The 24,361-nt window shown below is 39.3% G+C and overlaps 1 protein-coding gene across 11 annotated transcripts in view; it reads left to right on the top strand.

The window, feature by feature from the left end:
• GRIP1 (glutamate receptor interacting protein 1) overlaps positions 1–24,361 on the top strand; it is a 320,846-nt gene that overhangs the window by 260,905 nt on the left and 35,580 nt on the right. For 8 of the 11 annotated variants that reach the window (XM_027655497.1, XM_027655524.1, XM_027655533.1 and 5 more), the window contains exons 8-12: positions 10,289–10,436; positions 12,032–12,201; positions 17,408–17,563; positions 22,590–22,776; positions 24,037–24,182. In XM_027655497.1, coding sequence (XP_027511298.1) covers positions 10,289–10,436; positions 12,032–12,201; positions 17,408–17,563; positions 22,590–22,776; positions 24,037–24,182 — 807 coding nt within the window. Of the gene's footprint in view, positions 1–10,288; positions 10,437–12,031; positions 12,202–16,543; positions 16,700–17,407; positions 17,564–22,589; positions 22,777–24,036; positions 24,183–24,361 lie in introns of all 11 variants that reach the window. The other 3 variants (XM_027655559.1, XM_027655484.1, XM_027655492.1) reach the window with 3 other exon arrangements.

Below are 24,361 nucleotides of genomic sequence, written 5' to 3' on the forward strand. Positions count from 1 at the left end.
CTGTGCCAATGCACCAATTACTTATAAGACAGCTGTGAAAAACCACAGATTATCAAAAAGAGATGAAAGTTTGTGGGGGGGAAAAAGTGGTACTGATAGTATACATTTGTAGGATCAGAAATTCATATTATCTGTTATGGACAACAATGTCAAGTTTAATTATTCTTTTCTTCTGGTTCATACTCACCTAATAGGCCTTGCAGAGCAGTGTTTTAGACTAGTCTGAAACTCCTGCCTGTTCAACCAAAGCAATGTCAGTTGATGGCAGTGGTAGCAGAAGTACACCCAAGGTTTTTGGGTGTGGTTTCCAGGGCAAAGACTGCAGTTAGCTTGTATGCAGAGGTCACTAACACATGAAAATAAACCATGAACATATGAAATGATATGTCTAAGAGAACCCCTGAGCAAGGTCTAGTCATGCACCTCAAGTACACCAAGCAACCTAGACATATGGGAAGGGGCTGCACTTGGGTTAGTCATTCTGTTGACAAGCAAGAGTGGCTGTCACAGGTCCAGCATCTTGATTGTGTGGCTCTGCTGCTTCCAGGGCTTCAGCTCCCACTTCTGTGGCAGGGAGACAGGTATCTCACTAACACAGCATTGACGTGTCTTTATTTGCCTTAACTGTTCCAGACGTTTTAGGTCTCTTATCGAGGTGTCCAAGCTATCCATGGTACACCTCTGCTCTGAAGATTTTGGGCTTATCTGAGATGTCTTGTCCTGGTAGAGCCCTGGACAGATGGGAACTGTCAGCTCAATGCAAAGTTTGGATGTTTGCAGTGTTTATTCCCTTCTGCGAAGTGACAGCAGCAAGGCGCTTTGTACTCTGTAGGCTTTTGAAGAGAATCCAGTCCCACTCTAATCATTATTGTTCCCATTAAATGGAAACTTGGGGTCATTGTGGCAAGTAGACATAATTGGTGGGTATTGCAGCTTTTTATATTATCTACATTGTGTACTTACAGGCATGCTTTCAAGGTTGGCAGATGTAAAATTTGACACACCAGTTGTGTCTTAGTTTGCAGGCAGAGATGCAGATTTTGTTATCCTAATTTTTCTGTTTGTTGAGATTAGTCAGGTACAGAATCATGCAAGAGTTGGAGTATTTTGAAGAAATCAAAGTTCTTATGTATTTTATTTCCTGTCCTACTTGCAAGAAAAAATAAGTACGAGAAGTTGTTTTGTACATATATATCTGTCTATCAGGCTGCCCAGAGAAGGTGTGATGCCCCATTCCTGGAAGTGTTCAAGGCCAGGTTGGGTGGGGCTTTGAGCAATCTGCTCTAGTGAAAAGTGTCCCTGCCCATGGCAGGGGGATTTGGAACTAGATGGTCTTTAAATTCCTTTGCAACCCAAACCATTCTATGATTCAATGATTCTTTGATTTTATCTTTTCTTTTCGCATTAGAGAAAGTAGGGTTTTGTATTGCAGGGTCTCAGCAGAGGACTTTATGTATTATTTACACCATTTGGGATTTCTGTCTCATTTTGGAAGATGATTTTTAAAAGTAATTATTTGTGAGTTCCATTCCTAGAATGAAATGCAGGCAGAATTCCCTTGCTGCTGAGCTATGCAAACATTTCAGAATCCATCTAATGCTATATTAGGAGCCATCCTTCAATAGAAAGGTGATGTTTGAGGCTCATAAAGTTGTACTTACAGGCTCCCAAGCTCTGAAACAATGTGCTATCGTCAGGGGTAGAGATACGAGTTCTTGATAGTTCTGTAAGTGCCACCTGAATTTTCTGTGTGGTATTAATTTTCAAGGTAGCAAAGGAAAGTGCAGAGCCTGGGTTTATTTAAAATGCATTCAGACTACCTTCGAAGAGGCAGATCCAGGATCTTCTGTACAGGGTTCATCTACCATATCCCCTTTTTGTTGTAAATTGTGGAGCAGACAAAATTGCATTTTAGATTAACAGAGCACATGAAAAGAAATGTATAGATAAAAAAAGAGATAGGGATTTAATACAGCTTTTGAGCAGGGAAGGGGCCTACTTAAAAGGAAAGGTTGTCTGAGCATGAAACAGAGGTAGGAGAAAGCAGAGTCCCAAGAGTTGGGGAAAGTCTTTTGAACAAAAGGGGTTTAGGTAGGTTTTTGTGGTCTGAACTTGAGAGAAAGTCTGAGAAAGTCCCAAGAGGATTTTGAGTCTATCCACACTGGTGTGAGCATTTTGAAGGCAGTAGTGGTTCTTCAGCTGGTTAGCAGCATTTCTTAGCTGAGAAGGATGGTGGGGGCTAAGGTTGCAAAGTATGAAATTAGGTAAAGGCAGCTCCTAAGCTTTTGATTTGAAGAACTTGGCTGAATTAAAGGCATATAAATGAACTTCAGGAATTAGGCTACATGAGGAAAATGGGTAGACTATGTCAGTCTGTTGACAAGAGTATTAAATGGCTTGTGTATAAGAGAGGAGAGAGGCAGCACATTCATTTAGAGAATAATATCGCTGTTTTCCATTCTGAGGCTGAGAGGTCCCTCTGATTTCCCTATCACTCATTGTGCTGTCATCCTCTTGGAATTATTCCTGTTTATCATTTTTGAAATTTGATTATTCTAAAGGTAAGAGGGTTTAAAATGCCATTGGTGGCTTTTTTCCTTAGCAGGAATTTTATGGTTTTTTTCTGTGAACTCTGTGATCTTTCTTTCAGTTAGTAGCCCAGCAGGTCCAGTGCTGTGCTGTTATTGGCAATAAGGGAAAATACACTATTTTATTTTTTTTAGTACTGTTTTTACCTCTCTAATTCTAGTTCAAATGGGTAAAATTAGAACAACTGTTGCTCACTCTACAGCCTGCCTGAAACACACAGTACTCCATAATCAAAGGAACACAAGGAGCATACGTATTTTATGGTAGCTTATAAATCAGGCCTTGGAGACTGCCACTGACTCTTTGAACAAGAACAATATTTAATTATTAAATAGTTGTTTTGTTATTAAAGAAAATGCCATCTTTCTCCCCAAATATTGCTTGCAATATATTGCCAGCTTATGCCATTCCACAGAATCATAGAATGGTTTGGGTTGGAACAGACCTTAAATATCATTTGGTTCCAACCACTCTGCCATGGGCAGGGTTGCCATCCACTAGATCGTGTTGCCTAGGGCTCCATCTAGCCTGCCTTTGAACACTTCCAGGGATGGGGCATCCACAGCTTCTCTAGGTGACCTCTACCTGTGCCTCACCACCCTCTGGTAAAGAATTTCCTCCAAACATATAAACTAAATCTCCTCTCTTTTAGTTTAAAACTGTTCTCCCTTGTGCTAACACTGTCTGCCTGTGTAAAAAGTCACTCTCCATGTTTTTTATAATCTTCCTTTAACTACTGAAAGGCCACAATGAAGTCTTCCCAGAGCGTGCTCTTCTCCAGGCTGAATAACTCCAACTCTCTCAGCCTGTCCTCACAGGAGAAGTGCTCCAGCCCTCTGAGCATCTTCATGGCCCTCCACTGGACCCACTCCAACAGGAGCTTTTCAAAAATTCTTGTAAAGTTTGCTAGCTGTCATCAGTTCTATTTTTCCCCTAAGTTCTGATATGAATAAAAGGTTACTCTGCTAAATGAAGCATGAACAAAGCCAGGGTGCAAACATTATGGAATATTAGTAGAACAGAATACCAAAGCTAGTACTGTGCATCAGTGCCCTGTGTGTCTTTCATTTATGACCTTTATAGTCACAAAAGTATGAGGAATCAAATAATATTACTCTGAATGAGTGATAATGGTGCTACCCAGCAGTAGGGCATCTTGAATGTTGTTCCTGTGCTTTTTAAACACTGCAGAAGTCTTATTCCTGCCTCTCTTCCTTGCTGCTACTTTTTTTCTTGAAACCATTGACCCATGATCCCAATCTCAATGTCTTAATTAGATCATCTTTAGAAATACGTAATTATATCCTTTCTTTGATAAATGGAGATCAAATTATATTTGCAGTACAAGGAAAGGATATTACATAAATATGCAACCTCCCATCCCCCCACCCCCACCCCCCGAAAAATTAGTATTTAAATAACCATCAGTCAGCTCTCTGTAAGAGGCTTGGCTAGTCATCTAGTTGCTGTTAAAAATGAGTGAATGAAAATGCCTCTATAAAGGAAATTTAAAATGTTAGCAAGTTAACCTACGTGTTTTAGAATATAGCTGAAGAACAGGGCCAAAAGTGTGGTTTATTCATCTCTTTTCATCTGGGAGCTGATGAAACCTGGAGAAAGAAGGAAGGTGTTGGATTGAAGCACAAAGAAAGGAGAAAGGTAGAGAAAAGCTTCTCTGCTCCCAGCAGATCTTTCTCTTGCACATGCATTTCTGGTTGTGGCTCTTGTTTTGTTAAGAGATCATGGAAAAGGCAGACAATTGAAAGAGGTTGACTTATATATTTCGAAGGCAGTTCAGGGAAACGTGAGAAGGGGAATAGTGGGACCATGGTATGATAGAGGATTATGAGTCTCACTGTCACAGCAGTTGGGACAATTTAAGTGTATCAGTCTTACAGAGAGAGCCTTTTAATGGACACCAAAGAAAATGGTCTTTCTGGGATGGTATTCATGTAAAAGAAATAGTCATGAAGCATACAATAAGCAAACCACACAGAGTATGACAAGATTCATTAAGTATTGACAGTAATGAAAAGTCTGTGGGTTAATGAAGAAATGTGGATGTGAATGCATGCAGAGTCCCTGAGTGCTTTTATGTTGCTTCACTGTCAGCTGAGAAGTATAAAATTCATCAACTCTGTTAGAAATCCTGACGGTTCTTTGGGTTGGTTACCTTGTCTCAAGTTTATACAACTGGCTGTGGATTTCAAGTGCCCTGTAAGATATGTATCAGCTCTTATTTTTGCATTTCAGCAATCTAGCTTCCAAAGGAATGGCAGATGCTCCAAACTCATGAGGATAAACCTGTGGTATGCCTGACACCTGAAATTTTAATCCATTTCTGTTATAAAAAGATAAAAGCTTTTAACATTTCAACTCTTATACTTAATACAGAAAACAGGGGTGCTAATCCCTAACACGCTGATTCTGAATGGATTGGCGTAACCACACCTGCTGTGCATTCCCCACCATCAATTATTTTGTAAATCATAGAATGGTTTAGGTTGAAAGGCATCTTAAAGATCACCTAGTTCCAGTCCTCCTGCCATGGGCACAGACACCTTCCACTAGACCTTCCACTAAGCTCAGAGCCCCATCCAACCTGGTCTTGAACGCTTCCAAAGATGGGGCATCCACAACTTCTTTGGGCAACCTGCTAGATAGATACATATGTGTAAAAGAACTTCTTGTACTTATTTTTTCTTACAAGTAAGACAGGGAAAAAACCCAAGCACTTTGATTTCTTAAAAACACTCTGCAAGTTCTCTGGACAACCAACATGTCACAATAACATACGTGTTATTGTGAACTGAGACTGAGATATGCCAAATAAAGGCAGAGATTTGGCTGCAGAAACTGGGGCTGCTGTCATCCTACTCTGTGCCTTACACACCAGACTCACCACTGCAGTTTCTAAGTACCTTCCACTTGTGCACTGAGTGCTGACAGTGACCTGTTAGTTGTCTTAACATTTCTGCAGTAAGAACTGCACTGGAGTGTTTTGTTTTGGACCCTTTTTGTAACGTACACTGACTCATATACATAAACACACATACCCTCCACATTCTGTTGGCTTTTTTTTAAAGAAAGCAAGTTCAAGAAGATGGTAGCGTATTTTTGTGTGTATACATTTAAGGATTTGCGAGTGTCCCTCTAAGGGAGTTTACTCAACAGGTTCTTTGGGGAACAGTCAGTGTATTGAAGCTGTCGCATATATGATTGCTGAGTGGGTACTGGAAAAGAATCTTTGACTTTTGTAAATTAAAACGAGCACAGAGGAAACCAAGAACATAGTCTAGGTCATTTGGGAGTGAGGGGGGAATTTAAACTGATTTCTTCAAAATAATTTGCTGTAAATGTTCCAGCTTTTTGCTTTTAAAGGAGAGAATGTCAGAGATATCAGATTTTTTTTCCAGTTCTCAACAATCTTCCTTAACTTCACTAAAATATGGTTCTGTTATCCACTGGTCTGAGCATGAGGCACGGAGGTACTGGGTGTAAAAATAAGGGTTACAGAAAAGGAGAAAGAAGATAAAAGATTTGTGTGTACTGACAAGAACTGAATGAAGAAAAAGAAGCTCCTACCTGAGGGAGAGATTGATCTGCTTAGTATCATAGAATCATTACAGTAGGAAAAGACCTCTGAGATCATCAAGTTGAACTGTCCAACCATCCTTGACATCTGTAGGGTGCAAAGATTTTGTATGAAGGGAACAAAAAAAAAGATGTGAGGAGTGGGAGAGCACACTTTTCTGGCCAAGAGAAAATATTTCTGTGAAATACTGTCTTCTAGTTTTAACAGACACATGTAGATCTGTGAAGGCATTGCTAGAAAAGCATTAAACTTTGTATTGCAAGAACTACAGGGTTTGAGGAACTAAAGATCTGAACCAGCACCTTGCTGTTTAGGGTTTTTTTACCTGCTTTCAGTCAGAGAATCACAACAGAGAAGGCTGCATGGACCTCCTATATACAGTTCTAAGGTGAAAAACTTGTTAGTCTGTGAACACCTAATAGGGAAGAAGCTTGGCAAAAGGAAAATTAGTGTGAGATAGTAAGGTATTCACTTGTTTGTTGCCTCACTGTTACAAGGTACAGCAGCATCCAGGTAGATCAATACCAGTCTTCTGAAGCTGTGTATTTCAATTGGTTCAGCTGGCTTTTTGGGGTCAAAATCTGTTTTGACATCCTTCCTCTGTGTCTTGTCCTTTAAAATTGCTCAAGAACATGATTTGCACCTTGTGTTGCCATGACTTTGAAAAAATAAAAAAGCACCCCAGATCTTCTCGTTAGAGAAGTGAGAAGCTGCAGAGTTTCACAGAGATAGCAACAGAGCTCAATATTCCTACAGGAACAAGCTTAATAGCAGTACTTCCCAGCTTTAAGTAAAAGGCAACTTTGGGAAGGAAAAAAAAGTATCATTGACTAAAAAAGTTTGGTTTCTTGTGGATTTACTGTCATTATTGATTGCAAGCTGTGACTGAGGCTTTTCCTTTTTGGGGGCATTTATAGGTACTGTTTCACATGTAGATCCTCTGCTGCATAAAACAAGCAGCTCACTTTTTGGCTTCTAAAGAGATTTTTTGTCCTCTACCATACACCAGTTGTTGACCTGGATTTAACATGCCATGAGAACAGGTTAAGGATTAACAGATCCATCAATTTAGAAGGACATAAAGAAACACTTGTAAAATGTGATCACTTTATCAAGTTAAAAATACAGATTTTTCAACTTTAACAATGATTCGTGAAGTCTTTTAAGGTGAGGGGGGGAGTGGTAAGACTGCTTATTTTACCCAAACCTTTTTTGTATTGTATAGTATATTTATACATCATAAAAGTATATTCAGAATAAAAACCTTTGTTGCCTATGATTTAAGCTGTCAAATAAAAAAAGTGTGGTTTTTTTCTAGCAGAAGAAATGTATTAGCATGCAGAAGGCAATGCTGCTTCCTCTGGGAGGTTTTAATCAGGCCTCTCGTACTGATTGAGATGCAGTGCTCTAAAGTGAGAAAAATTATTAACAAAATCAAAAATCTAGAGTGTCTTTCACGCCAATGTTCATCAGTGTATTTTATGTGATTACATAGTCAATAAATCAACATAGTGTGTAAGTGCTTCAGTCATGGTGTAAATATCTTAATGAGTGAAACATCTTCACACATGAATAATTTATACCAATATGATTCATTTTTCATATCCATACTTTACTTCAACATGAAAAACTAATCCTTCTCTGTCAGGGAATGTGTGCTTGATTATTGCCCTCTGATTCCTCTTCCTTGTCCTTATTTTCCACAGTTAGACACACTCCATTTCTTCTCTTCTGGTTCCTCTAATGTAGTTATCTTATTTTTTCACCCTGTCTGCCTTGGTTTACCTTCTCACTGCATTTCAGCAGGCACCTGGGAAATAACACTGGGGCATAAGCTGATTGTGTGTTTCTCAAGTAACTGGAAAAAGGACCAGCATCTTGAAAGGTTTACACATTCTCAACAGATATTTGCATTTAGTTTCCTCTCCTTAAGGCAACCATTGCAGAAAGAACTTAGGATAGGCCATTAACAAGTTGGCCTTTGCCATTTTCTGGATCAGTGTGAGTTAAAACTTTTATCAAGGTACTGATGACATTGTTTGAATCTTCTTCCCATGTGTTTGTAAATGCAAAACTTGATTGTAGCTCCAGAAACCACTGGAACTTTCAAGATGAAAATAATTGTTTCTTAGTGCAGGAATGGGAATAGGGAATACTTAAATTCTGCTCGGCTGCACATGCTTATTTGGCTGTATGCAAGTCACTGCATGCATCCTGCCTTACTTAGACACTTAGACCCCTAACCAAGACATCTAAGACATGAGTTTGATTGTGATAAACTCCTTCTTTATTTACTAGAGAAAGACAGGTTGCTGCTGAGGGCAGTTGACCCAGCTTTAAAGCTACTTAGTGCTTGAAGCTCCAGGCAGAAATGCTCTTCTTTTGGCTCAGAATTTAAAGATAAGTTCAGGTTTTTGGAGCAGCTTATTTTGGTAGTGTCTGTGAAAGTTCAGCCTTTAAAAAGTCAGTCCTAGTTGAGCTTAAAAAATAATCACTCAGATTTAATGGGCACTTTCAAAAGCACTGAATTGCCCCTTCAAATCCTCAGGTTTGTAACTTGGAAAAAAAAAACTCACCAGGAATATAAAAATTAATGCAAGTTGTGGGGGAAAAAGGAGTTCTCCATAATTAACTGATACTTTTCTGAAATTGCCTGTTAATTCCATCCAAGCACCTTTTTTCACTTCATTTCTATATGCAGTTTACCTACATTACTCTCTAACAAGGAAGAGCACCTTAGCTGAGTGTTAATCACTCATTCAATTTCTTGTATCATTATACAGCACGCTAGTTTTGTATGATAGTATTGTTTCACAGTTTCTTCTGTGTCAGTATTACATTTTTGGACTATTTTTTTAGATTTAAGACTGAATGCAGTATCTTACATCTGTCCTCTCCTCCCTACTTGGAAGCCCAGCTGCAGTTCTTTTATATCTTCAATCTCAGTGACTTCTGAGACATCACAGTTGAGTGTTGTCTTCGTATCCTCACAGCTGGCTCCAGTACGCTGTGAATACGAACCTCTCTTGTTTGCTGGCAGGACATTTGGTAACTTTGTTCCAATGTAAGTCTTTGTTTATTCAGTTTTTCCTTATTCTGATTGTAAAGACTCCCAAAGGCTTCTGATACCGCTTTATTTGTCTCAGTCTTTTTATATCCTTAAAGGACACCTCCTCTTACTGTATATTACTCCACTGAGATCAGTTGTTGATCCATGGGTATTCATTAGTAGGAGATCTCAGCCAGTCTCCAGAACGTACTTCACCCTGATCACTACCTGCTTTGTTTTGGCATTTAGGAAGAAGCCTGCTGTCTTTTTGCTTTGTTCTGTCTAGCACTTGTCTTTCTTGGGTATGCTTCCTCATCACAGTCATTGATCATGACTGTTCCTCCGTTCTATTTTTCTGCTTTCTCTTTTTCAGTGTTGGTCATTTACTACTTAAGCTCTGTTGCAAGGCAGTATTTTATCAAGTGATAGGATGTTACAAGAATCTTCTGAACCTCCTCACATGTATTTTGCTTTAACTCCTACTACTTCTAGCTGTCATGCCTCCTGCACCTTCACCATTTTCTCCTAAATTATCCTTTCTTTTTGTGAGGGATTTCTCAAAGACCTTTTCTTCACCTTCTTCATTTGATTATTATAGCTTTTGTCCACAGCCCTTCACCTTCTTTTGTAAAATTTAATTCAGCTTTCTTCTCTAACCTATTCAGTTACTCTTTTTTTTTTCAGATAATTTTCTATTTTTTAATTAATTCTAGTTTTGCAACATTCCTGCTTTATATTCCAGGTAATTTTTAGCTTCAGTTGTTCAAGGGAATGATTTGCTAACGCATCTTGGTTCCCTCATCTGGTCCCTCTCTAATTCTGATACACTCAAATACTTTTGGACATCCCAGAGTCACAAACTTCCTCTTGCTTTTATAATTTTCAACATTAAGAGCTGATTAACTGATGCTATTCCAGAATTTCATGAAGTGGCATGGTATCTGGTTAGAGAAATAGAATAGCCATGGAGATTTTATTTTATGTGGGGAAAATGTGAAAATGGCATCAATACCACATTGATGTAATACTGATCTTCTGTTGTCTAATTTTAACAGATTCCGTAGCAACAGCGTCTGGACCACTGCTAGTTGAAGTTGCCAAAACTCCTGGTGCTGCTCTTGGGGTTGCACTAACTACCTCGATGTGCTGCAACAAACAGGTCATTGTCATAGACAAAATCAAATCTGCAAGTATTGCAGACAGGTGAGTGTGACAGAGGGCTGACACTGCAGGTCCATACATCCATTTTATTTCTGTTTGGTCTGGTTTTAAAGGAACCCTTTCCTTTTTTGATAAAATGACTGAACCAGATGCTCTCAAGGTTGCATGTCTTAAAATTAGCACTTTCTCAGATCGTTGTTCCATACTGACAAGTTTAAGGCTTCCAGGACACCATTTACTTTAGCTGATTCATGTAGTATCCAGTGACATAAGCCAGCCTCATGCAATATGTGACCAGCAGCTTGCACTGTACAACACAGGACTTTAGAGGTCTGCTCTGGCTATTAAATGTAATATCATGGCAGAGATTAGTATTTAAAAAAATAAATAACCCACTGGAATTCTTGAAGTAAGCCCACAATATGGAACAGCTGTCAAGGGAAGTAAATTTTGAGGCTCTGCAACCTTGAAGTGTTCTTTTAGAATATATCACTCATTTTTGTGGCACAGTGAAACGGAACTACTTATGTCTGGATTTTTTATTGATATTTTAGAATACAAGTGACGTATTAGGAAGGCTGGCTTATGTGTTTTTAAGTTCTTTTGCTGTAATTTTTCCACTTCATTTTAACCTTTAATTAAAACCATTTAAACCATTAAAAATATAGATAGATATTTTTCCCCGGTGCTCTGAACCTCTGTAACAGAGCCATAGGATCTTTTCTGGGGTGTGTGCGTGCGTGTGTGTGTGTCTTTATACATATACAGTATATTCTTGTATACATATCTCTATCTAAAAATTTTTTAAATGTTACGTTTCAGCAGCAAATTCCTCCTGCATGTCCCCAGTCACCCTACCTTGTAACTCCTCTTTGCCAATGGTGCTTTTGGTAGCACCCACTTGTAGCAGTGAGTCTACAGCTCCTCTGTGGGCTTTTCCCTACAGTAGAAACTTTGAGAGTGACGGCCATTGATCCAGGGGTGTTCTCCAGTTCAATGGTGCAGGATGCTTTAATTTTCTCCCTCTGTTTTTTCCCATTTCACAGGGGGTAACCAATTAAAGGAGCTGTCCACTTGACTGGTACGTCGGGATGCTGACTGCTGTGTTTGCATTTCTCAACTCATCCAGTAGCCAGTCTCTTGAGTGCAGCGAGATTTAGCAGATAGCCCCCTTCCCACCCTACTCCTCAAGTCACTATGCTAGCCCTGGTTTCATTATTTGTTTGACTACTGCATAATTCATCACCATTTACAGCTTTTGTACTAATAAATGTTTGAATTATAACTCAAAAAATGATGAACTGGGTGCTTGTGTGAGGGATATGTGACCAAGTTATTTAAGTCTCCTTAAGCTCTTCTCATTTTATCCTGCTGCCATTCACACATATTTTTAAAGTCAGCTACCCCATTCCAGTTCTGTGATTGATGTCTTGGCATATATTGTATTAACTGAATTGTTTTTAAGGTTTGTACTGATAGATATAAAGTCTGACCAGTGACAGTGCCTGCAAAACACAAATGTCTCTCGAAAAAAAAGAACACGTTGATAGTTGTCATGACCAGTTTGAAGGCAGAAAAACTCATTTTGCAAGCAAAGAGCATACCTGATCATACCGAGTTTTTCCCCTTTTATATAGATGTGGTGCATTACATGTAGGAGACCATATTCTGTCCATTGATGGCACCAGCATGGAGTACTGTACGCTGGCAGAAGCAACACAGTTTTTGGCTAATGCAGCAGATAATGTCAAACTTGAGATCCTTCCTCATCACCAGACACGGCTAGCACTGAAAGGCCCAGAGCACGGTAAGAGGATCTGTAGCACCAAATACATCTTTCTCTTTCTGTCTTTTACTTTGCCTGCCCTTGCTGAATGGCCAAGAAAGCTATTGCAGCATTTATGTCTGTAAATGTTGTTTCAGCTCCCCACATTTTGCTTCTGCAATGTCTGAGCAGGTCTGTGTTTTCTCAATCTTAATGTATCCTCCGAGATTCCTATGGCTAGAGAGGGAAATGTTTTGCTAAGAAATGGTCTGCATACTTGTAAATGTACATAAAGCACCCGTTGACTCTACTGTTGCAGTCGTTGGGGGGGCTACAAGGTACTTCAATAAATGAATCTCAAAATTGCTTCTTAAATTTAGAATGGGGAAGAACCACAGCCAATTTATTTTCAGTATATTGACTTGGTAGTCTGTTATGATCACTTCATTAATAACACCTGTTCTCCCGTAAAATACTTCCCCCCCCATATTTTCTCTTTTTAATGACATTATTATTTATTACCATCATCTTTTAAAGTACTTCTGAGATTGCTTCTTGGGTTCATTGTCAGTGCTTATGGAAATGGTTTGTTTGGAAACAGTTCCCTAGATCCCAGACCTTTTTCACTGTGATATGTATTTCATAACAAATATTCTTGAATAGAATGGCTTTCCATTTTCAAATCAAATATATATAAAATGTCTATGTATTTGAAGATGGAGGCTGCTTGTCTTGTCTTCTGACTCATCCTGAGAAAGTGGCTAATTCACAGTATTCGTAAATTCAGTCTAAAATGCCGCATGTTGATGGACATCAAAGAAGTAGGGTTGTCAAACACAGAGAAGAAGGGTTATCAAATACACAGATAACAGATAACTGTGTTGCAGCATGAACCAGTGGTATTATTTTCTGAGCCTGTAATACTGTACTTCTGCCTCCTTTAGACCAAGACAAAATTTCTGAGGCCTAGAAATATCAGTAATGGTAGATGTTATTGGACGTCTGTCTAAGATCTAGGCTGTCCCTTGATAAGTGATGCTCTAGTCAGCTTCTCAAGAGTGGTGAACATTGAACTAGTGACTAAGGAGACACTAGTTTCTCACAGACCAGGATGAACAAAAAGTAACCCTTGTTCTTCCATTATTCAACTCTTTCCCTTTTCTACTTAAAGCTCTTAAAAAGGGCAAAGGAGCAGAGAGTGATACTGCATAGGCAAAATGAGATGGAGACCAAATTTTGCAATATATTTCCATTCTGTTCAGTTATGACAGTACATTGCAAACAGACCTTTCATTTTTTTGAAGTAAAGATGCCACACAATTAATTTCTGGCTGGTTAAAGAACTTTTGAAGTGTGTTTCTTTTGGGAAGATAAGTGCCAGAGCCAAAGATTTGTGTAGATGACTGTATTACTTTAAGCAGTTAGGTTTTTTTTAACCAACATTTAAAACAGATTGATGCTTTTAATGTTCTAGGCACCTTGACCCACTGTAGATGCTTAGAAAAAGTGATGCTTTTGCTATACCAGAGTTAAGAAATGGCTGATACAAAATCATGCCAAGGTGATCTGCAAATGATATATAAGAGCATCTTTTGGGGAAAAGTATCCCTAAGGTAATAAAGTTGCTTTCTTAAGTAAGGCAGAATAAATAGGATGTTTACAGCCCTACCCAGGCCCTTACCAGGTGGTGCTACTCCAATAGGATGACCAATTCAGGATATAACATGCTCTATGGAAGCAAATACCCTCCTGGAAACAACCTTTCATCAGGTGTGGTATGACCTAGAGGCTGCAGAGAGTAAAAATCTCCCTTTATGTGTCTGGGATAAGCTGAGTCATTAGGGCTGTATCTGTTGAGCTCAGTTATTGGTCTTGTGGGAACATGTTAAGAATTTAAAATGGACGGCGAAAGTCAGTATATAAAATAAATTGAAATTTTAGCTGTAAAATGAAATGAACAGCACTGTCAAAGATCTGATTTTTTTCATGTTTTTTTTTCCTTTATACTGTGTTGCTGACATTCATTTCTCTTGCTACCCCATTAGTTTTATGTTTGCTGTACACAACGCTGGGTTGAAATAACTCAAATTACCACTAAATTACTATGGTTACACACAACAGGATTTTCTTTTACAGAACTTTTGTTGAACTGGGATTATCCTTCTACAAGCTGAGCAAACTGAATATGTGTACCTTCCCACTTTGTAGGACATTTTTATCTCTACTCTCAGCATGAAAATAAAACATTTTTAAAAGGTCTCAAAGACTACCAGATAATTTCCTGCTGGAAGCAGTCTTTTTAATTAAACAAGGCTTACAGCAGCTTCAAAATAATGAAAATCCACCTGGTCACATTGTTCTTATCAGATTTTAATTTTTGCACCGTAGTTCAGAAGTCTCACTGTCTGTGCGTGTAATCAAAGAGATAGCTTCACCTGAGAAGACACAATAAGTCTGTGAGATACATATGACCATATCAGGCTGCTGCTGCTGTTTCTGGGACTTTTCTGGCTTACTTGAGATCTTCCAAAGTTCCTGAGGGTGGTGGTGCCAGTGGTCCCCAGGGGTCCAGACTGGCCTGGTGCTGGTGTCACACCCCTCCCTCACCTTTGATATCTATTATGGGGGGGAAAATGTAGTTCTTTTGATTGAAACACGTGCCAGGGCACAATAGGGTGCTCTCGGGGAGGGACACAGCTCCTGGGAAATCCAACCAAAGGCACAGGGTCAGACCTGGCAGTTCCAGGGCTTCAGGGTCCCCACCACTCCACCAGGCTGCAGGGACACAGTGGACCCCTGTGCTCCCCTTTTCCTCTCCCTTCCCTGGTGTGCACTTCACACTGTAGTGACAGGCACTGCTTTTGAGTCAGAGGAGGGTTAGTATAGTCAGGCAATTAGCAGACCATTACTCATGCAGTATGAAGCAAAACAAAATGATGTTTTCCTTCTGGCATGGCACAGTGCTTGCTGCGGTGGCTTCCCTTTTTGCCCTTATTTTGCCTCATGGAGTAAGATGTGAACACAAGGTGTGGGTCCAGCTTAAACGCTCAAGGTTTTGGGCTGCTATTAAAATCCAGCATGTCAACATATGTGTCTTCAGCCATTACAGGTATAGCAGATAGAAGAGAGACACAGGTAATACAGCTCATGGGCCAAAGATGGCAGCTTCTCTTTCATAGAAACTGAAAAAGGGCAGGTTTAGATTAGATATCAGAAAGAAATTCTTTATTGTAAGGATAGTGAGGCCCTGGATGGAACAGGTTGGCCATGGAAGTTGTGGATGCCCCGTTCCTGGTAGTGTTCAAGGCCAGGTTGAATGGGACTTAGAGCAACATGGTCTAGTGAAAGGTGTCCCTGCTCACAGCACTGAGTTTGGAAACTAGATGATATTTAATGTCCCTTCCAACCCAAACTGTTCTATGATTTTGTAATATGGGTGAATCCCTTGGTGTTTTAAAACAAAAATTCAGTGAGTAGTTCCCAGTTTGAACTGTTCCTTTATGGTTCAGCAAGGATAGAGACATGCTGAATTTAATGATGACATACTGTATTTAATCTAGGGTGACTTCAGTCACTTTCCTTTAAGATTTGACAAATCAACTGAAATGTTTCCCATTCTCTTGGTAAATAATGGTCTTCACTTTAGACATATCCCAGATTCCACATACACAGAATCAGCAATCAAATATAGTCTCAAATTTCATCCAGTGAAGGATCATTTCAAAGTTTTGAAGATCAAGTTAAAAAACCCCCCAACATTAAATTGCACTTCCAACTAACCAATAAGATGTTTTCCCTTTATTAACCAGATTTCAGGATAGAGTTTTCCAGCTGCTGGCCTAGGGAAGTCCTTTACTGCACAGAATAACATAATATCAACAGTAGATGGTGGCAAAATTAAAATGTCAATACAGTAAATTGAAATGGCAAGTAAGCACCTTCATTCTAGGCAGTGCTATGTATAGTACCTGGTTGGTCTTTTTAAAGTAGATGAATGCAAGCAGAGACTTATTAACCTTCATTTAGTGGTTATATGTAATAACATAGCATTTTCTAAGAAAGTTTGCAGTCTTAGCTCCTATGCCAGAGTGAGATTAGAAATTGATTCAGTAGTCATCTTTTTTAAAACAAATACAAAAAGGCAAAACCCCACAAACAATAAGAAGCATTTTTTCTGAGAAAAAATATTATTTCTACTCCTCAAGTTATCAAGCCCCAATAAGAAGACAAGACCAGGTTATATTTTATTTTATTTTATTTTATTTTATTTATTTTCAATTTATTTTCTTTCTTCTGGTTTTTTTTGTTTGTGCAATTCAGTTACTTTTGCCTCTTCTCTGGTCCTTTTGTTTTCTGATTTTCCATCATCCCTTCATGTGAGCAGTGAACGTTCAAAGAAGCAACAGGCAACTTACCTGGGATTCGTGTGCCAACAGCCACAGCAGCCTCCTCACCTACCAGCATTATAACACCTACCACCCTGACCATTGCAGGATGCCAGCCTTGAAATTCCAGAAAGCGCCTCCTCAAAAAAGCCTTCGTAATGTTCCACACTTCTTCCTGCTGACATACTCTGTCCTCCTCTTCTTCTTCCTCCTCCTCCCTCCTCTCTTCTTTCACTCATACTTTTCCCATTTCAGGCTCTAAAATGTTTTTAGTTTTATGGATGCTATCCTTTTTCATAGCCATACCAAGGTTATTTCTGGCATTTTGCACCTTTTCCTTTCTGTAACAAAGCAGGTTTTGTAGACAGGAAAAGGCTTGAAAATTCTGAATGAATCAGCTCTTCTGTTATATATTAGTAGACCATTAGATTTGAGTAGTGTATATAAAGCATGATTTTTGAATGCAAAGCACTGCTTACAAATCTTTAGTGAGAAATTACGTACCACAAAAAGGCATTTCTAAAATGAATGTATCTATACATACTGATCTGCATTGGTTTGTGGATATGTGTTCAAAAATTTAACATGCTTCACTTAAAATGAGTTGTATACTATGAATGTACTTTTTGTATTTACATTATCTTTGTTAGCTTCCAGTGAGTATTTTCATGAGATGCTGGCTGTATTTTCTTTAGGGTCACCTGTGTGGTTTAATGTCTTTGTTACTGGAAATGCACAAACCATTCCTGTGTATCATACACAGCATATACATACAATGTTTGATTCATTGATGAGTTACAGGCATGTGCTGCACTCTTCCCAGAAGACTGAGTGCTGTATGCCAAGCGTTTGATTTCTTACAGCAGCTCTGGTGTCTTCATCCTTCTCTCCTACCTCCATGAGTGCATACAGCCTGAGTTCCCTGAACATGGGGACCTTACCTCGCAGCCTCTACTCCACCAGCCCACGTGGGACAATGATGAGGCGGAGGATGAAAAAGAAGGACTTCAAAAGCTCCTGTAGGTGGTAACAACATTTGCTCAAAATCTACAGTGAATGGGTGGAGGAGGGGGAAGATACAGAAGAAAAGGTACTCCTAGACAGGAGAGAGAACAATTGGAGTTTCTGTTGGATGTAGGGAAACATCAGCGTAAAAATATTTGTCCAATGCTAAAAGGAGATGAGCAGATATCATGCAGCAATAACTGTCTCATCTAAAATATATGAAGGAATGTTTTCTTCAGAAAGTTCTGGAAGAGTTTGTTGTACCGTTACCAAAGTGATTTTCAGATTCCTTTTTCAACTCTTCCAGTTTCCATTAGGGAATAGAATTCATAACTGAATAGTCAAAATCATATTGCTGGTAAACTCAACCAGCTATCACATTATGGAAGACAAAGAGCTTGCCGCAGCACCTCCTAGGTAGTTCTGATGTTTACAACTACACCATAACCTGTACAGTTATTTTTGTGAGGAAGAGCAACAAGTAACAGTAAAGACTAAATAGCCTTGTTTGACTGATCTCTGGACTTCAAAGCATGGATTTCCTATGAGTCAGTAGTTTCCCAAGACAGAGTAGATACATTTCAGGCTGTTCCACTTTTTATATTATTGAGTATTCACAGGGCAGGAGAGAGTATGGCTGTGTCAGCATTTTGTTTCCCAGACTCCATGTATGTGCCGCCTCTCCTTTTGGCTTGTCCCTCTTTGTGTATCGTCAGCAGTTCAGTTCCTCCAGAGCAGGGAGGTGAGAACTGCCCTGTAAATCATCTGCTCTGGTTAATAATGCTCAGAGGTCCATTCTGGAAGAACTGAGCTGCTGTACATTACAGTGCTGCTGCCCTGTTTTAAAGGTTGCCCACGTCATAGCAAAATCAGAGCAAATCAGCAGCCTCTAAGGCCAGTCACTATGGACCTGTGAGGACACATTAGAGAGGAACTGAGGTTTTGCTTTCTTGCAGTTTTTGTTGTTTGCTTGTTCTTATTTCTTTCATAAAGCAAATATTTTTGCATAACATTTGCCTGTAAGTGCATTTTTTCTTTTTAATCCGATCAGCCATTTTTCACAGCTCATCTGTTGACATGTTAGCTTCTAATGCATTCTTTTGGGTTGTGGGGAGATACTGTGTCCATCATGCTTTGGTAACAGTAGGGGTCCAGGTTTCACATGTTCTCATGTGCACATGAGAAACAGTAGTGGTATTATTACATTAGTAGTAATTGATTGAACATCAATTTGAAAATTAATGCAAAAAATAGTTCTTCTGTTGTGCTGTATTTTAGCTGTTCAACAAAGGATAAAATCCTGAAAGCTAGTCCTGCTATGGATCTTGGAGACATCTGTTACTTATCAAGTTTTTCAGGTATTTTTCCTTCAAGGAAGCCTTGCCCTATGGTGTGTTATCTTGCAAAGGCTCATAACAAGGCCAGTGACATGGCATGTTAAGTGGGACAGTCACATAAGCACTGTAACCTACATGAAAGATTCTTCAAGTCAGAAAGCCTTGAAGGCTGCTGTGATTAAACAAATCTCTAGCAAGGAGAAGCTAGAATGAAGCTTTGTTGTGGGTTAGTTTATTATGCATTTGCATTGTGAGGTCCGGATATAGAACATTACAAAATATGTGGAACTGGCCCCATCACTGAGTGAGTCTGTGCTTCGCTACAAGCAGTGACTACATCAACAACCCTGAATCAGAACTGGCTTTGGAGGAATTGGCTAGCCAACCAGGCTTGCCTCCTCTTTCTGTGAGCTTACTTATAAGTTCATGCAGACTTCTTTACTCTGTTGTTAGATCTATACCCCGTACTCATGACAGTAGTAACAATCAGCTTAAGAGACCCACACTACTCTGAGTGTGCTACAAGTGACCATGATAGAGAACGTCTGCTCCTGTACCCTTCCACTATCCATGGATAAGACTTGGAAAACCTTGCCCCTCTCCCTTTGTGGGAGACTCATGAGAACCAGGTAGATTGACTGCTATCCTTTTCATAGAAAAGGAATAGCACACTCTCTTAATTTTAGTTGGATGTTTTTTTCTTTAATCCAATTGGATCATTTGAGGATTGTATTAATGTAACTTTTAATAAATCTATAAGGATGTCACTTGGAAAGAAAAGTATGTAGGGTGCTATAAAGTTTGCATTGCCAATTATTTAAGAAAACTTACATAATGTAATGTGATGGTGAATTGCAATGGCAGAGGGGGTTACAAGACTTTTATGACTGTAGTTTTACAATCATTGCATTAGTTACACAGATCTTTCCAAACATGTGGTTGTAAAAACTGAGGGCATGCCCTGCTGGCACATGCTTTATTTATGCCACTCGTTTTCAATTTTTATTCTTCCACCTCTTCTTTTTTGTTTGTTTTAAAGTATGGTATTCATTGTGGAAACACTTAGATTATTTTTGGGTTAAAGTTTAAATTGTGAAGTATTTTGTAAAAGGTCGACATTAGTAGTTGAAAGTGAGACATAATTTATATCAGTTTACATTACTGGGGTTCCATATCTGGTAGAAATTGGAGAGGCTGTTAGACATGCATGGGTGTTGTCTTCTCAGCAGCTACCAGGAGAAATAGTGAACATTTTGCAGTTTCTGGAAGCGTAATAATCCATAATGTACCTTTGAATACATCTTGCTCTGCTTCTCATATAACTACAGGAATAAAAATAACAAGTACATAATCTTCAAGATCATTATTTACGTAACTGCAGGGCATACAGCAAACCAGCCCCCAGGACTGTTGCTAAGAGTTAGACAGAAACTATACAAGTATGCTGAAATGTACCCCTAGCAGTAGCAACCAGGGTTCACTGGAAGTACATATACATCCATGTCACTTTTAAATCAATGAGGCTGCTTCCTGGCCTGTAAAAATTCTAATCTATCAAACAGCTAAAAAAGGAAGTGTTTCTTGCTGCAGTTATTGTTGAGTTACAAACCACAACATTCTCAAAGTCATGGGTTTGGGTACCTGTTACATTTTATAAGGCTTAGCAGATAGCTATTGTTGCACAATTTGGAGAGGATATTTTTATCTCTGCTTTTTTTTGTTCCTGTTTCTCTTTCATTTTCATTGAGAGTGGAAGGATTTTCTAATTGTCACTTTTAAGTGTCAACATCATCAAAATGTTTATCAGAGTTTTAAATCCCATAGCTAGTGACTTAATTTCCCAATGTGAATTAAAACTTTAGCTGTCCTAAAATTTGAAGTAAATTTTATGAGACATTTAGATTCCTGGTAGGGCATTATAAAAAGAGTAAGAAAGTTACAGAATCAGCTAGATACCATACCTGCTGCATGGAGGGAATAGACACATAAGTGATGGGAAACAAAGATGAAGCTAACAAGTAATTGTTATGTGACCTTTAAGAAAGGGAAAATGGAACTTTTCGGAGATTGGATGCCCTAAATTTCGGCATTTCTAGAAGGTGTGTTAGGGAATCTGGTATTATATTAACTCTGAATTTATTTGGTTTAGTCATATTTTAGCCTCTGCAGCAGTGAGGGCTGGAGGAAACTTTCTCATGTGCAGTAAATGTTAAAGCTGGTGGCAGTTTCTAAGAACAGATTATTAGTATTTGTCTTTGTGTATAAGCATGTCTTACTGAGTGCAGGTAAAAGAAACAGTAAGAAGGAAGCTATTCAGTAGCTGAAGTAATATACAATTCTTACATAAGAAAATTAATATATGAGGGAAAATTCACAGTAATTTGGGCAGCTTCAGAGTGGAAAGAAGCTTTGCTTGAAGAAAACAGAAATTCATGAGATTTTTGGCTGGTGAAACTTTTCCAAAGAACTGTCATTGCCAACTGTGCCACATCAATGAGATTTTATATGAACTTTCAGAGCAAAAGTCTAATGCTTGCAGCCCCAAAAATACTTATATAACCTCTGACATCTTTGTACAGTTGTGCTAATAGTATCTATAATGTCAAATCAAGAAGTAATTTTTTCCCACATCTGAGAGAAAAAAAATCCATTTGAAAACTATCCTTCAGATAAACCATGAACTTTTACCTAATTCTTAGTAGCTATTGCAGGCAGAAATGGGTCTTGAGAGAAATTAGAGGTGCAAAGGTAATGGCGTAGGTTATTGACACAAAACCATTCCAAATCCTTGGCATTGAAGGATTATCATTACTGAACAGGAGTTGAAAAACTCTAGCTTTCTGTGCAGGACATAGTAAAAGGCAGTAGTTTGTCACAGGGGGAATTCAAACAATGATACAGTAGATATTTAGACAGAGATCAAGGAAGCAAAGGTGCAATCTTCTCCTTTCATGGATAATTGCATTGAATCTCAACTTTTTTTTGTCTTGATTTGTTCTGTACTACAGCCTTTCATAGAAAGAGTGAGAGGGAGTAAATCAGGAGAACAGAAGTAGCTGCCTGTGTTTCTCACAGAAGGGTCCCCCAGTGGCTTTGAGAGACCCCAAAGAACTTTTTTTTCACACAATATCTTGAGATATACTGGTTGCTAAAACAGTAGGGTTTATTCACCTTCCTTACAATATCCAGTTAACCTGACAAATTGCTGACTCGTAGTAAACATGTACAAGAAGAAGGCATCCTTACTTCTTGCAAACAAGCCTGATGCATGTGCTTTGTTGCTAATAACAATGCATTGCTCTGAGATGTTAAAAACAGCTCATGCAAATTGGCCTGAATAACAGCTGAGCTTGTGCTTCTAATTCCCTTAGCTCCTGGGAAAATTCTGCTTATCCACTCCTCAAACCTGATGTAAACAAAATTCAAGGATGTTCTGAGATCTTTGGAGTGGGGGTATCAAACACATTTATTTTACTCATTACAAGAACTATCTTTCTGCATTCTAACATACAACCAGATGTTTTCTATTCTCTTATATGTCATAACTGTTTATACATTATTTATAAACTTTAGCCTAAATTGACTTTAAAAGAGATGTTTCTTTGATTCATTGATTTACTGTACAGATGAATTTTCTCAAAAGGCAATGAAATTTCTGCTGTGTATGAATGTTTTTCCTCTTGGTCTGTGCTCTGTTTTATAGTGTCCTTAGCCTCTAGCACTGTTGGTTTGGCTGGGCAGGTCGTCCACACAGAAACCACAGAAGTAGTGCTGACAGCTGACCCCATAGTAGGGTTTGGGATACAGCTCCAGGGTAGTGTGTTTGCTACCGAGACCTTGTCTTCTCCACCTCTCATTTCCTATATTGAGTCTGACAGTCCGGCGGAAAGGTGAGGTTCTTTCAATTGACTTCTAAGTATGTTTTGGTGAGTGTTTCTTGGGGTACTTTGGACTTGTTGCTTTCAATTTGTGACGAATTGCAGGGCCTTGCTCAATGGAAGTGGGGCAAGTTCTTATCATCCAGAGTCCTCCACCAGGAGACTGGAAGCTCTGTTCATGCAAAAAGGAAAAAAAATCAAAAACATCACTGATGTCAAAATACTGATAATCAATTGTGCCATGGGGGGGAGGCTATGTCCAGCTCTGTTCAGTTTTAGTACAGAATCAAATTTTAGGGAATACCAGAGTTTTGACTTACTGATTATTTCATTGCAGCATTTCAATTGCATTGTTATGCTTACCTATGTATTTAATCATGTAATGAGAACAATAGTAGTTGCACAGGCAAATACTAGCTGCCATTTCACCTGCAGCCTGGGGTCAGAGTTAATGTCCATGGGTGCGGTGGAGGCAGGAAGACCCCTCTTCCTGGGTCCTAGCACGTAGAGAGCACAGCCCATGCTGGGAGTGCTCAATACAGTCTTGGTGCAAAGGGGCAGCAGTTTCTGTCCCCCTCTGTGCCTGGGTAGACTGCTGCTACGCCGCAGTTCTCCTGCAAGGTTACTGTTGAACGTGTTTGATCAGATGGCTTGTATCAGGAACTGTGTGGCCAGCAGGGCAGTGATCATCCCCCTGTACTCAGTATTGGTGAGGCCACACCTTGAATCCTGACTTCAGTTTTGGGCCCCTCTCTGGAAGCATATTAAAGTGCTGAAGCGTGTCCAGAGAAGAGCAATGGAGCTGGTGAAGGGTGCAGAGCACAAGTCTTATGAGAAATGTCTGAGGGAGCTGGGGTTGTTTAGCCTGGAGAAAAGGATGCTCAGGGGAGACCTTATAGCTCCTACAACTTCCTAAAGGAGGTTGTAGCCAGGTGGGGGTCAGCCTCTTCTCCTCAGGTAACAAGTGACAGTACAAGAGTAAACAACCTCAAGTTGTGACAGGGGAGGTTTAGATTGGATATTAGGAAAAATTTCTTCACTAAAAAGGGTTGTCAAGCAGTGGAATAGGCTGCCCAGGAAGTGGTTGTCATGATCCCTGGAGGTAGATGTGGCAATTCCACACAGAAATGGTGGTCTTGCCAATGCTGGGTTAACGGCTGGACTCAATGATCTTAAAAGTCTTTTCCAACTAATTGATTCTGTGATTCTGGGATATTGCTGCTTCTGGTTACATGTACATCTGATGATTGTTTTGTATCGTTGTGTACCAAGGTGTGGGGTGCTGCAAATAGGAGACAGAGTAGTGTCAATAAATGGTGTCCCAACAGAAGACAGCACATTTGATGAGGCCAATCAACTGCTCAGAGACTCCTCTATCACCAACAAGGTCACCTTGGAAATAGAATTTGATGTTGCAGGTATGAATGGCCTGTTATTCTGTCTTGTAAGAAAAATGAAGGAATAAATCCCAAATATATTGCAAGTATACAAGTATTAGGCATCCAAGGTGGAGGCTTTCTTCTCACATCTGTACCATTCAGTTTTCAAGTGACTTATTTGAAACGTATGTCTTCTTGGACAGCTTTCTCATTTCACA

Source organism: Corapipo altera, unplaced genomic scaffold (genome assembly GCF_003945725.1).
Source record: "Corapipo altera isolate COAL_440 unplaced genomic scaffold, ASM394572v1 1, whole genome shotgun sequence".
Lineage (NCBI taxonomy): Eukaryota > Metazoa > Chordata > Aves > Passeriformes > Pipridae > Corapipo > Corapipo altera.